The sequence below is a fragment of the Poecilia formosa genome, unplaced genomic scaffold (assembly GCF_000485575.1).
Source record: "Poecilia formosa unplaced genomic scaffold, Poecilia_formosa-5.1.2 Scaffold111, whole genome shotgun sequence".
NCBI lineage: Eukaryota > Metazoa > Chordata > Actinopteri > Cyprinodontiformes > Poeciliidae > Poecilia > Poecilia formosa.
The window spans coordinates 305,172-319,205 of record NW_006800050.1 but is presented as its reverse complement, the minus strand read 5'-3'; the positions used below and the strand labels follow the sequence as shown (position 1 = coordinate 319,205).

Below are 14,034 nucleotides of genomic sequence, written 5' to 3'. Positions count from 1 at the left end.
ATTGAAACAACATGCCGCGGTGTGAAAACGACAGTCAAAAGTCACGTTTTACAGTGTAAAACCTCCCGATTTTAATGTGTTTTGACAGAAAGATGCCCAACTCGGATTCCTTCTTTAACTTTTCTTAAACCTCGTACGTTTTCAGACTCCAATTTGTAGATTAGTCATTTGTTTCTAAGGCTAAGTATACGAAAATAGAGCTTTTTTTTTTCTTCTTAATGTATGGTCCTCCTCCCCTCCCCACTTTGTCATTGTTGAGCTCCAGCCAAGAACATTCTGTTTTTGCAGTGCTGTTTAATAGTCAAATTTAGGAGCAGGGGAACAAGACAGAGCGGGAAAGCGACACGAAGAGAGAACAAGAAAGGAATAAATCTTTTTGGATTCCCCCTCGCCCCACCAACCCGCTCTCCTTTCCCCTCCATCCTCTCTCTCTTTCATTTTTTTCTATTTTTTTATTTTTCCTCCCTGTAACGCAGCTCATAGGAGCTGCGACAGGAAAACGGCTGTTTTTGCAAAGGCGAGGGTATCTGAGTTCACCGTCTCTCCCCCCCTCTCTCTCTTTCTCTCATGTTAGATCCGTCGCATGTTGAAGGTGTAGATGATAATCTCCCTTCTGGTTCTCATTCTGTCTCGGGGGCCATGTGTGGGCCCCGGCCAGTTTGAATCATCGCTCAGACGCTGCTGCCATTAACCGCTTGGCACCACTCCGTCCGAAGTCAAGGCCTCTCTCTCTCTCGGGTCGAGTCGCTGTGCGCGCCGACTTATGTCACCGATTCTGAACTTTTACAACTTTTCGTGCCGCGTCAGAAAGATCCCGGTACTTGTCCGAAATTGACCCGGGAACTACAGAGGAATCGTATATTTCCCTGCTTCCTGCTAAAGGACGTCAGACGCAGCAAATCCTGTAGCCGGTGGAAAGAATTCAACTCATGTTTCCTTGTGTTTCCCCTCCCCTCCCTGTCCTCTCTCGCCTTTTTTTGTTTTGTTTTCCTTCTCTGCTTGTACCTTGCACAGCGGTCCCGAACACATTGTGAATCCCCCCAAAGCCCCCCTCACTCCTCCAGCCGCTGTGAAAAAGAAGCGTCCAGGCCCGTCCTGCGTCAGGCGCCGCGCTCCCGCCTCAGTTTGCTCTTCCATTAATGATAATACTGTTCAAACAGAGCTGACTCTTCTCGACTGGCACAGTAGAGAAGGAAAAACCTTCGCTTCCCACCTTGAGTTCATTCAAAGTGAGAAGATCTGTGAAGTTTTAGTTTTTTTTATCTGAAACAGTGGAAGAAAAATCACACGTGCTTACAAATCTTAAAAGTGTGGTGTGTATTTGTATTTAGCATCTTTTACTCTCACCTTTTGTGTCAGAAGTAACCTATTTAGTATATTGGCGTATCATTTCATCGCCACCAGTCGTTATTTTGCCTGTTCAGAGCCACGCATAGTTTTGTGTGAAGAAAACTTTTTGTGACGCCTACGTGAGTCACACAGATAAGTCTTCTTGTGACTTTTTTTGCTACAGAAATAAGTATTTTTGTCTCGTTCCCAGTGCAAAAATATCTCAGCCCACTTGAAACGAGACAAAACTTATGTACAAGTAACTTTTCAGCAACATAGAAGCTCATTTGCATCATAAACATACTCAATAAAAGTCCTTTGCTTCAATGACAGATTATTTCACTTGCACCAGCATATTTTTCCCATGTCATTAGTGAAATCATCTTCCAGTAGAAGTAGCACTTTTTCAGCAATATTAAGGAATTGTTGACTTAAAACAAGTTTTTATATCTTGCTGAACAGTTTCTCTTGAGTTAGTTTTGTCTAATTTCAAGCGTACTAAGAAATTAGACCAAAAACATTCAGGAAGGTTTTGTGTTTCTCTCTCTCTGCCTCTCTCTCTCTTTATTTCTCTCTCTCTTTTTCTCTCTCTCTTCATGGGATTTGAACCTTGACCTTCTTTCTGCAAGGCAACAGTCTCACACCAGAGCTGTTCATCTCTGCAGCTCCTCCAGAGTCGCCGTGGTCCCCTCACGCTGCTTCTCTGATTTTTGTCACGTTAGCTAGAATGCTACTTCTCCCCTGCGCTAGCAAAAAAGCATCGGCGTTCACTAGTGTTCTCCAACAGGCCTGGATTAATACTGAGATTAAATTAAACACTTGATTTTCTTTACATCAAGATTGTGGTTCCAGTGTGACAAAATGCATTTAATGTGGGGAGTTTTTTCAGGACTCAAACTTCTAGATTACATCAAAGGTTTTTTTGTGCTTCTCACCACTAACTCCCCGCCCCTCTCTCTCTCTCTCTCTCTCTCTGTGTCCGCAGACTCGCAGCAGTCAGGAAGTCCGAGCAACAATGAGCCAGGCAAAACCCCTCTTCCAGGTATGTAGAGCGCCGCTCGTCCTCCCGGCCTTCTGTCATCGCCGCATTGTTCCTCCGCGGGGCGCAGCCGCTTTCCGACTCCTGCTTGGGAACGCCGTGACTGGCAGGCGGGAGCGGCGGAGCGCCTCTCGGGGCTGCGGGCCGACGTGCAGAGGCATGAGCCGCTGTCAGGTCTGCAGGAACACATCAGCGTGCAGCTGAGGTTTCTGCGTCAACACGCTCGTCGTTACACTCGGCAAATCGACGTATTAAATGTAAACAGTGACGGTGCCCGAATCGAAACTTGAGCCCCGCTGTCATCGTCCAGCTACAAGCGTCAAGTACGGTTTTTCAGAAAGCAGACGGTGACGTTTGGAAGCGCTGCAGAAGACTGTTGACGCTGTGCATTCTGCTTCTTTTCCCCTGGCCTGACCTCCGCCATGTCGTCACGGCGATGGAATGCAAATACTTTCAGAAGTATAATTAGTTTTCTACCTCAAGAGCAGGTTCTGCCGACGCCGGTGCCAAGGAAAACACGCAAGCCGAGCCAGTGACTCAGGCCTCGGAGGCCCTCAGCGGGTGGCACAGTTCCTTGCGAAAGAAAAAAAAAGAAGAAAGAAAGTTGGCTCACGAGAGGCGTTAAGCTTCGGAGGTGCCAGTGGAGATATTCCTCCCGTCTTTCTGGCACGGTCAGAGCGCCGTCGGTCCGCTAATCAAAGCAGAGATCGCCTCGGTCGTCGGGGGCCAAATTCCCCGTTTTTCCTTGACCGACGAGACTCTGGTTACCGTCGCTACGTCCCTGTAGGTCAAACAGGTGCGGTGAATGCATCAACCATGCAGAAATACACGTATATATTTACCAAAGCTAACACCAGTTGACTCTGAGAGAAATTTTCTAAAAGCAGGAGTGGAAAAAAACGGAGGATTTGTCACAGCAAGCTTGATTTACATGCGGCAAGTTACATCAGGTAAAATAAAACCAGTTCACATGATTGCGTCTGTTAAAACCGATATTTCCTGGTATGACTTGGACATCCCCACTGTTGACAGATTTTCTGCTTCATGTTTATTTAATGAATTATTGAGCTTTCAGCTGTTTTTACTGCGAGTCGATACCGGACTGAGCTCAAACAAAGGCAGTTTCAGCTTTTACTAGTCGACTTCCAAACAAGGAGGAGATTTTGTTTCCAGAAAAACAATTGGTGAAAGATGCAGACACTTAAAATATCTGTAACTTTGTTCACATCATTTTATTTTTTGCTAAATGAGCAAACATACAGCACCTCGTAAAGGCATTCGTATTCCTGAATCGGATTTTGTCATTTGAGAGATTGTCAAGTTGATAGAAACTTATAAACGTTAAGTTGATGGAAATGGCAAAATTCAAAATGTTTTCCTCAGTGTCGCAAAAAAACGTTTTTTACGCTCCCTTCAGGTTTTCAACTCTTTTCCAAAAAAAAGAGTTGATGTGTGAAAGGGAAGACGGAGACGTATTTACCAAATTAGTCCGAACCTCCAGCTCAGAAAGGAGGACTTTCTCCGTTTATCTGAGATGCTGGTTTTCAATCTACTTCCTGTTTATCACAGCCATGCACGGTGTCAACATCTGACAAAACGATTTTTCATTTCTCCCGGTTTAAACAGCAGATGGAAACGCTTCTAATTCGCTCAAAACTCACATGACAATTGGATGAATTATAGCTAATGCACGTCATTGGGACCAACACAAAGCAGAGCGTAAATGTCAAGTGGAGGAAAAATGTTTTCAAAGGTTTTTACAAATTAAATTATAAAAATAAAAAAAGAAATGTGGGCTGCGTTTGTGTTCCGCTCTTGTGAAAGTCTTTTGTGGTACGTCTGTAACAACTTTGATTGTCTAGAGACTAAAAATGTTGCTCTTCATCTTGGAAGTAAAGCTCAGATTAGACGAAGGGCATCTACGAACATCTTGCCACAAAACTGCCACTTTTAACGTAGGGTTTGAGCTTTGACTAGGCCGTTCCGAAGCATGAACGCAGCTCAAACTTGAAGCGGTGCGTTCAGGGTGATCTTCAGTGCTAAACTTGTTTCGTGTTTGTTACGTAACAGAACCTCAGATGGCATTTTTCAACAGCCATGTTCTCCAACAGCCCCTGAAAGTCTGACACAACACCTGCAATTATGCCGGGATTAAATTAAACGCAGGTGAACTCCGCTTACTAATTATGCAGCTTCTGAAGGCATTGTGGCGCAAATGCATGTGGCACTCTTCAGACGTCTAGTTCAGGCGCCACTGTGTGTTGCTTTGTCGTAAAACCTCCACAAAATTACTCTCGATTTTTAGGTCGTGACAAAACATGCAAAAGTTGAAAGAGGCGTGAATAAATTTCAGTAAAAGCTCCACATGCACGTGTGTTTTATTTTTATTTCTAAGCGGTTTAACTAACGACTGGTGTTCTTGTCGCCTTTGTTTCCGCAGTGTATTTGGAAGACAGCTTCATCAAATCAGGAGTTTTCAGTGTCGCGGAGCTGGTGCGAGTGTCTAGAAGTAAGTACACGCTTCCGTATTTGTTTTTGCTTGTTTGCTGTCGCTTCAGCAGCCGGCCTGCCTACCTGCAGCCCGTCTGAGCTGCTCCTTTGTTGTTGTTGTTTTTTGTGGAATCTCGCTGACATAGTTGGACCGTCTTAACGTCTGCAGACGGCGTAACAGGTGCATCGGAGTTGATGTAAGAATCAGGAAGCTGTCAGCTTGCATAAACTCTCGCGGCCATTAATCAAGTGTAATCAGGAAGATAAACACACCTGCGTGTTTGTGCAGAAACTTGTGGGTTTGGCGGGTTTTTTTGTTTTTTTTCTTCCTGGGTTAGAGCTGACCCAGAAAAGCCCTCGCCTTCGACCCCCACACACGAAAAAAAAACCTCAGTTTTCCTTTGTAATCTCTGAGCTGAAATCCCAGCACACAGCTGTGCTGCGGAGAATCCAGTTTACCCAGTCTCCTTTGCTTTAGGATAACTCTTGAGTGCGCAGCTGTCTTCAGAGCTTCATCTGCACGGACATGTCTCCCCTCCTCCTCCTCCTCCTTCTCCTCCTCTTCCTCTGCAGAGCCGTTGACGGTTGCTCTCCAAAGGCTGCCCTGACAGCCAGGGGCACGTCAAGGCACAGTTTACCTGTGCAGACTCTGAGCTGAGGCAGCAACTGTAGCGAACTTGCCTGCGGAGCACAAAGACTCCAGTCACCCCTCCTCTTCTTCTTCCTCTTCCTCCTCCTCCTCCTCCTCCTCTCTAACCTGTGTTTAAGAGAAACATGCCGATGCTGTGTGGCCTGTGTGTTGCAACATGCAGCAGTCGGCTACGGCGGTTCGTTCCCGCTCCGTGGTCAGGACAATCGGAGGCTGCAGCCGGGGTCAGAGTTTATGGCGGGGTCAGGAAATCGCTTCCACTAATAAAGATGAAGTCACAGATGCTCCATTTGTTGTCCTGTTTTTGTAGAGTAAATGGAACTGAAGCAGTTTTGCGGTTTTAAGTTAAAGCTGCTTGTGTAACTCTTATTAAAAAAAAAAAATGTTTGTTGAAACTGTCATTAAGTCATGACGGTTAAGAAAATGAATAATCTGTGAAAAATTCTACTTAGAAACCAGAAACAGAGGCAGAAGGAGGGTCTTAGCGGTGTCAATCACTCCTGGTGTGGTGCTGCTCAGCCCCTCTTGCTCTCTGCTAGCTGCAGCTTTGAAATGAACGCTCAGGCTAGTTAGCGTAGCCACTGATGACGGCAGATATACGGTTTTATATATTTTATATATTTTACAGATATACTGTAAGTAGTTTCTCCAGCATTAGCACATTAGCAATGAGTACATGAGGTTGATTGACAGCGCTGAGTCCCTCCTCCTGGCTCTGACCGGTTGTTTTCGGTTGGGAGCGTTGCATTTCTTCAGACGGCAGTAAAAGCTCTGGGAGGAGGTGGAGAAGATCCATCTTTTGAGGACAGTTTATTCATAATCCCTGATTTGCTCCTTCCACAAACATGACCTGACCCAGAGGTGAACTCATTCTTGCTGCTGTTCAAAATGGGATTAAAGAGAAGATTCGGTTAGCGGCGTGTTTCCACTGTGAACTGTTCTGTTGTTTTCTAGCCGTGTTGTTCTTTGTGGTGTGTGCTGTCCAAAACGGTCTGGTTTTATTTTAATCATCCTCGCTCGCTAAAAACTTTCACATTGCTGCTGCCAGCTTGAGGTTGCTGCATATAGTAATCCTGAAATTATTCACAACCCTGGAAGATTTGTGTTTGAAATTATTGTCATTCAAGCAAAAAGACTGCTCCCGATTAGAAATAAAACATTGTTAAATGTATTCTGCGCGTTATAAACTTGCATTTTACGTGCTGATGTTTTATTTAGCCGCTTGGGCAGAGTCTCAGGAAACCAGACGCCCACAGTGGACTCAAATGATGTTGCTCAAAAATGCTGAAGGTCACAGAGTTATGTAAGAACCAACAGGAAAGAGAGGAGAGGAGATCGCAGTACTGACCGCTAACATCGTGCCGTCGTAGACTCAAGCACCGACATGTCAGCGTGACGGTCAAAAACTGTTTAAAAAATTAAAAAATCTGCCAGAGTTATGAATAATCCAATCATCAGTTCGACCTTTCTCTTATAACTATGGTCAATTCTAAAAATTTACCATTTCTGCAGGGTTTCCTCCAGGGTATTATAAGCCTGGCAGGCCACCAGGCTTTCCTTGTGCCCCCACCAGGCTTAGCATTGCTTATGTAAGTTTTTTTTGTTTTTTTTATGTTTGCATTTGTTAAGACGTTATAGTTGGTGTTCAGATATTAATCTTTTAATAACTCATAATTATCAAGTGATATTTTCATATTTCCTGTCAACTTTAATTATTTTTTTTAGCTCAAAAACACATCGGGCCGCTGACAGCACCCAACCACCAGGCTTAGCAAGTCTTCTGGGGGAAAACCCTGTTCTGGCAAACAAACCTCAGACTTTTGCCAGTTTGACAGCAGTTCTCAGTTTTAGTCACCAAAAATAATAATTTGATTCATTGAAATCTAGAAAGTCAATCTGCTGCATGTCCAAATATATTCTTTACATTTGCATGCAGAAGAGTTGGGCTGACGTTACAGAAGAGGAGACGTCTGACCTTTTTCTTCCATCTTAAACCATAAATACTTCTAAAGCTTGAGCCACATTGTCTCGTTTTGTGCTCCAAACGGCACTAACTACCCGTTTCAGTGCTCAGACACAGAATATCCCTTGGAAGGCCGTGTTTTTGTGTAGCGTTTAATTTGCCCTCTGACCAGATGGCCTCTGAGCCGCCACATTTGCTCTCATGTGACAGAGGCCGGCTTCGGCAAAGCCGAGCTGGAATTTTAAAAAGGTCGCCGGACACACAGGAATTGTCACTCACTCAGCCGGTCGCTCCCTGGGAAGATATCTAAGCAGCCGCTCGTCCGTCATCGCGCTCCTCTCCCGGCTCTCTGAGCTGTCGAGACATTCTTTGAAGTCCATCAAAGGGAGCTCTGGAGTTCAAGGCTGAATCGCAACCCGGCGTTTCGACTCATTAATGCAACACGAGCCTCAAGTTCAAGTGTAAAAAATGCATTTCTTTTTTTTTAAAACAAAGCGTGGACGTGCCCAGGCGAAGGAAGCCGGTTGATCTAGAGCACAGAAAATAATCATGTGTGGGTTTTTTTTTTTTCTTTTTACTGAATTAAAGCCAAAATTATTGAATAATTGATCGACGGGGGGGGGCGGCAGACTGGCACTGCAAAAACTGCGCCACGCCAAGAGGGACGGCCAGGGGGTGGAGGGCGCGGGGCTGTCCTAACCAGCGGGTCGAGAAACAAAACAACAAAAACAATGATCTGGTATTCAGCGTCCTCGGGCCGGATGCATTCCTCCACAGACAGCCCGGCGTGGGTAGGGGCCGCTGCCAACGCTGCAGCGGGCTGCCAGGGCGGAGGCTGGCGGATCGGATCGTGCCAGTGGTGAACCTCAGACCACAACAGACGGCGCCACACACTCCATCTTCTCATCCACTCCAAGCCGATCGAGCAGTGGAGCGGCAGGCGGCCTCACGGGCCACACACTGGTGCGAGGATGGGTGGCGAACCCCTTTTGTTCTGTAAACACAGGCACGGCCTCCCTTGAAACAATATCCTTCACCTCAACCGCAGCGGGGAAAATATCACCTTTTCCTCTGTAAATCATTATCAGAGGAAACGGCGGAGAGTTTAACTGCTGGGTCTTTCTCTGCGCAGTTTTCTTTTTTTCTTTTTTTTTTCCTAATTCGCTCAGCATAAAAAGATTTAACCATATACAGTTTTACGATAATCCGTCTAAGTTCTTTATGCCTTAAATCCAAGGAACCAGACCTGCTGGCAAGTTTTCAAATCGGTCTCGATAACCCGACTCTGCAGAAACACAAAATCTTACCAAAGAGTTTTGGTCAAATATCTTAGCACACTTGAAATAAGATTTTACTGACTTACAAATACGTTTTCAGCAAGACATAGGAGCTTATTTGAAGCAAGGAAATCCTTAATATTGGTGAAAAGGTTCTGGTTCCACTCAAATATCATTTCACTTATTATAAGACATTGTTCCCATGATATAAAGTAAATAATCCACAAGTTAAACTAGTACTTTTTAATCAATATTAAGGATTTACTGGCTTCTTTTTCACTCAGATCTTGTACTTGTTATGTTTAATATTTTTCATAGATTCAGTTAAATAAATGGGAATAAATCTTATTTTTGTGACAAGATGTCAGTAGCAAGTCTATAAACATTAAATCTGTTGTATTTGCCAAAGTTTATTTGTACAACGTTGGTCAATAGCCTTACCTTTATGAGGCTTTTTATGACAGGTCACGATTAAGTGGCTTAAACTATTGAATAAAAAACATGCTTGTGGATAATAGACAGAAAATGAATGAAACAGAATTTAGAGAAATACCTAAAAATACATAGAAAACCTGCAGAACTCTTAAGGATCAAGAAAACCTTAAGAAACTTAAGATCATTCTGGAAAAAATGAAAAAAACAGACTGAAACCACAAGAAGTTGAAAGTTTCCTGAGCAAGTTCTCCACATGCAGTGACTTTAGAAACACTCAGTAAACACCAAACACCTTGGACTAAAAACACAGACACTCCACCAATCACGGTCTGTGTAATAAATCATCTGCTTCTAGATGCAGGGATGGAGATGCATCTCTCAACCGGAGAGCAGAGTAACCTTGAGCTGTTTTCTTTGTGTGTCCTCCTCAGTGCCGATCACCCACGGCGCAGCGGTACCCTTCTCCATGGCGGACATGCCCAGCCAGCCCTACTATCATGACCTGAACTCCAGCGTGGCACTACAACGCTCCCTGTCCTCCCCGCCCGGCAGGTCAGTGGGACGCCAGCGAAGCGCAATTATCAGACAGTTTCTTTTACAAATATCATCTCTTGTTGCTCCAAATACTTGACTTTGTTTGCTGTATTCTAACTTTAACTTAGCTCCACTTATTTTAGGCTTTTTTGTCTTATGTTGTCCTAGTTTAGCATCTTTGCTAAGTTTAGTTTAGTAAACTTTAGCTTGTAGGAATTTAGCTTATATTAACTCGGCCACATTTTTTAAAGTTATATAAATTTGAATATTACTGAAAAGTTTGTGTTTTAGTTCCTCAATTCTCTTAGTGAAACACTTTATATAGATTAATTACATACCTACTGTTTTTAAGTCTTCATTTCCAGTTTGTGATGATTTTCTGCTTACAAGTAAGATTAGAAAATTACATCAGACTAATAAAAACAAAATGTAGGCTTAATAAAAATGTATATTACCTGTTTAGCTTTAGTCTGTTAAATAAGCTTTTTGTTTATTGTGCATTATTTTGGCTTAGCATACAGTGGTTTAGCTATGCTTATTTGAGCTACATTTTCTAATCTTAGCTAAATTTAATTTATTTTCCCATAAATCAGTATATCTGAGCATAGTTACAAGTTACAAGTTAATTTGTTGTAAATTAACTTAGCTTAGCACACATTTTTACTTTTTCATTTTAGGTTAGCATAGTTTAGCTGAACCAATTTTAGCTTCATTTAGCTTACATAACTTAAATCTGAGATTATCTAATTACTGAGATTATATTATTTCAGTTTATATTATTTTAAATTAGCACATCTTACTTGAAGCTAACATAGGACAATACTTGTCCTATGTTAGCTTAACACAACTTGTCCTATGTTAGCTTAAACATGTTAGCTTAAACACAACTTGTCCTATGTTAGCTTAACTTGTTTCACAATACACAAATACATTGATGTAGTTGTTGATTTTACAAAGGTAGAAAATAAATATTAGCACCTGTTTCAATCAATATGATTTGTGGTGCATAAAACGAACGATTGCATCAAGTAATAAACCTGACTTTGTGTCCAGCAAAAGGCCCAAAACCAACATGGAGGAGAACATGGATACCAGCCCGACGGGACCCGACTTCTACTCGTCACCCAGCTCACCAGCCAGCAGCCGGGCAAACTGGCACGACAGAGATGGAGGTGATTTGCACTTTTTACTTACTTCCAGCTGCTTTATCTGGTAGTCAAATGTCAGACTGCAACTCCACCATTCCCCAGTGGCTGTTGATGGCGTGCATTATGATCGTTTTGTAGCTCAACTTACCCTTAGCCGTCCAGCCGTCGGCCATCTTAGCAACACTTTCTGCCTCCTTCACCGTCTGAACAACTTGCAGCGCTTGCATGTTGTCTGAGTATTGTCTGTCAATCTTTTGTCGCTCCTTCTGGAAACCCAAAATGCTGCCAAACACATGATTTAAGAATAATTGGGTCGTCTTATGTTACAATGTGTGTTTCAAGGTCTTATCACACCCAAACGATTCACAAGATTGTTGATATTGCTAAAAGAATCTGTAAACATTTTCCATTTTCATTGCATGCAAAAAGGTTAACAGAGGTGTGTGTTTTTCTTGGTAAATAAAGTCAGACAACCTTGTTGCAAGCTGCTCTGCATTAGTCTTTCCACTGATTGTAACAAATAATCTTCAAGAACGTACTTAGTGGATGTTTCTACATTTTAAAAATAATGGCAATCACAGCAAAAGGTGAAGCAAATACTTTGTCAGAGAAAACCCGTGCAAATGTTTAAGATCGTCTTTGAACATAATCTGGATTAAGCAGAACCTGATCCGTCATGGACTGTTGAATAAAGGCAGGATGGATTCCTGTTTCCATTTCACTTTTGCTAAAAACGTTCTCCTCACCATCTGAACGTTGCAGTTAAGAAAACAAAAACCCGGATCTGTTATTGTCCAGTTCTGTTGATCCTGGGTGAACTGTGCCCTCGGTTAGCCCATCTATTTAAATGTTTGAAACAGTTATTTGTCCTTCTGCTCTGAAGTGCAGAGGACTGTTGCTGAGTCGCAGTTCGGCATTTGCGGATTTTCTCTGGAAGGTGACTCCAAATTACTCGCAGAAAATTTGCTTATCATCAGATTTTTCCATACAATAACCCTAAATACTGAAAAGAAAGTTCAACTTGGGAAGCCGAAATAGTTGAAAAGCAATCCAGGATCGACGTTTGTTTTCCTCGCTGTTGATTGGCTGAACCGCCAAAAGCTAATATGTGTAAGCATTGATGCATTTTAATGTGTAATTGGTGAATTAACTATTAAAATAGGCAGTTGAGCATTTCCAGAAGGGATCTCTAGTATATGAAGATTTGTAACTTCAGTAAGTCGTCTTCGAAATGCGTTGAGTTGCTGCCATGTGATTGTTTGAAGTGGTCTGTGAATGAACTGGACTCCTCTGGTATTAGTTTAATGAGAGCAGAGAAAATATACAGACGTGTACTTATTTTATGTTCAGAGGAAAAACTAAATCCTATTTCTAAAGCGTCAGTAATGAAAATCTGTTAGTCATTCCCACCCTTTACTCTCACTTGTCTACGTTGTTTTAGTCGTATTTTACCCATAAGAGCAGGTATTCTGGTCTAACTTCGACACGCATAAAATTATTGGAAATAAAGCCCATATTTTCTTTTTTCTTTTTCTGCCTCTCCCTGCACAGTGGTTTTTAGCTCCGGTTTGAACCCAGGCCACCTCCTTTTTTCAATTTAATATAATCAGTGGGGAGGCTGCGAGAGGAAAACACCAGATGACACACAGGAGACGCAGCAGTGGTGGGATTCAGCCGCAGCCGCAATGTGGGTACACGAAATTCTAGCGTGTCCCTCTGCACAAGGCCCGAGAGCATTGCACTGCGTAAACTTAGACACTTGGGGTGAGGAGGAAGGGAATGAAGTGGGTAGGAAACTCTCCAAAGACAGCCATTACTCTGTCAAGAGAGAATAAATGAGAAGTGGGGCGATATTAAACCCATATGAGTCCTCCAAAGTGCCAAGGATTTCATTTCTTTCACGTGGTCGTCGTTCTCTGGTAGTGCTCTGGTCTGGGAAAGCACTGAAACGCTGGAGTTTATTACACACCAGCACACATTTACTCAGCCAGCACAAAACAAATCAGTCCTTTTAAACATGACTAATAAAGTTTAAAGGCAACGACGCTTCTTTAACCATTCAAAGGATTAATTAATTGCTGTAATTTACTGCAACCGCCTTTTTCTCATCCTTGAAAGTCTCCTCTAAGGTATTTCTCTTCTTTGACTGCTGCATGAAACGTATATCCTTTCCCAAATCAGGCTGGGAAATCCCCTTAAACTCCCACCACCTCTCCTGCTCGGAGATAACAAAGTTTTCCTGTTGCTTGTCCGGATCTTTCCCCGCATCTAGTCAATTCAGGGAAGGAAGTTTAACGGATTTAAATACGAAATAACATAAAACATCTTTTTCTGAAAGAAAAGAGGCAGATGAGGTGAAAGTTATACGAGTGTTCATCGTGGAAGAGGCAGGAGAAGACATAGGCCACCGCCTCTCACATCTATTTGTTATCACGTTCCCTTCAGACTCCACGTCTCGGCATGGAAAATTGAAAACCGCACAGCCGTGACAGCGGAGCGTCGCTCGTAAAACCGGGGAGCCGCAATAATGAGAAGCTTGCGTCTTCCTTTTTTTTTTTTTTTGTGCACACTCATTCTGTCGTTAGCAACAAACGAACTTCCTCAACAATTTCGGAGCTTTCCGGATTATTCTTGGGGAATTACAGCAGTTTGTAAGGCAGAGAGTGTTGCTCTCTGCCTTAAGATTACATGAGGGGCTTAAAAGTTTAAAATCCTATTTGGGTCACTTTAATCATCTGCTCCGACGTGATAAAAGACTTGTTTTTTAAGTTATTGAGGAGTTCCGGTGATTTATTTATTATGAATCCAGAAATTGTATGGGATTTCCCCTCAGGGAGGAGATTATTTTCCAAATGCATTTTTCATTGTCTTCTGCGTTTCCTTTTTATTACATGAGGCCCTCAGGATCAAATTCAACCCCGTTTTAAACATTTTCTTCATTAAACAAGGCATCAGGATAAACCTTTCAGGAATTACTTGATTAATTTGCAGCAATAATCTGAAATCTTGTGCATCGTTTTCTGGTAGTCGTGTCCCTTTGTCTTTGTTCGTACATTTGGAAGCAAAATGCCACGACTAGATTTGCATTGATCAGGGGTTTTTCTGGCCGATGCCAATTATTGGGTCTCAAATGGCAAATTTCATTCTAAAGCACTTAAAGAAACAATAAA

The 14,034-nt window shown here is 42.7% G+C and overlaps 1 protein-coding gene across 4 annotated transcripts in view; it reads left to right on the top strand.

Annotated features, from left to right (window-relative positions):
- The window catches only part of LOC103143386 (nuclear factor 1 B-type), a 93,898-nt gene that overhangs the window by 53,349 nt on the left and 26,515 nt on the right, over nt 1-14,034 (top strand). For all 4 annotated transcript variants that reach the window (XM_007559905.2, XM_007559904.2, XM_016675217.1 and 1 more), the window contains exons 3-6: nt 2,315-2,371; nt 4,809-4,877; nt 9,614-9,734; nt 10,770-10,888. In XM_007559905.2, the coding sequence (XP_007559967.1) occupies nt 2,315-2,371; nt 4,809-4,877; nt 9,614-9,734; nt 10,770-10,888 (366 nt within the window). The remainder of the gene's footprint in view (nt 1-2,314; nt 2,372-4,808; nt 4,878-9,613; nt 9,735-10,769; nt 10,889-14,034) is intronic.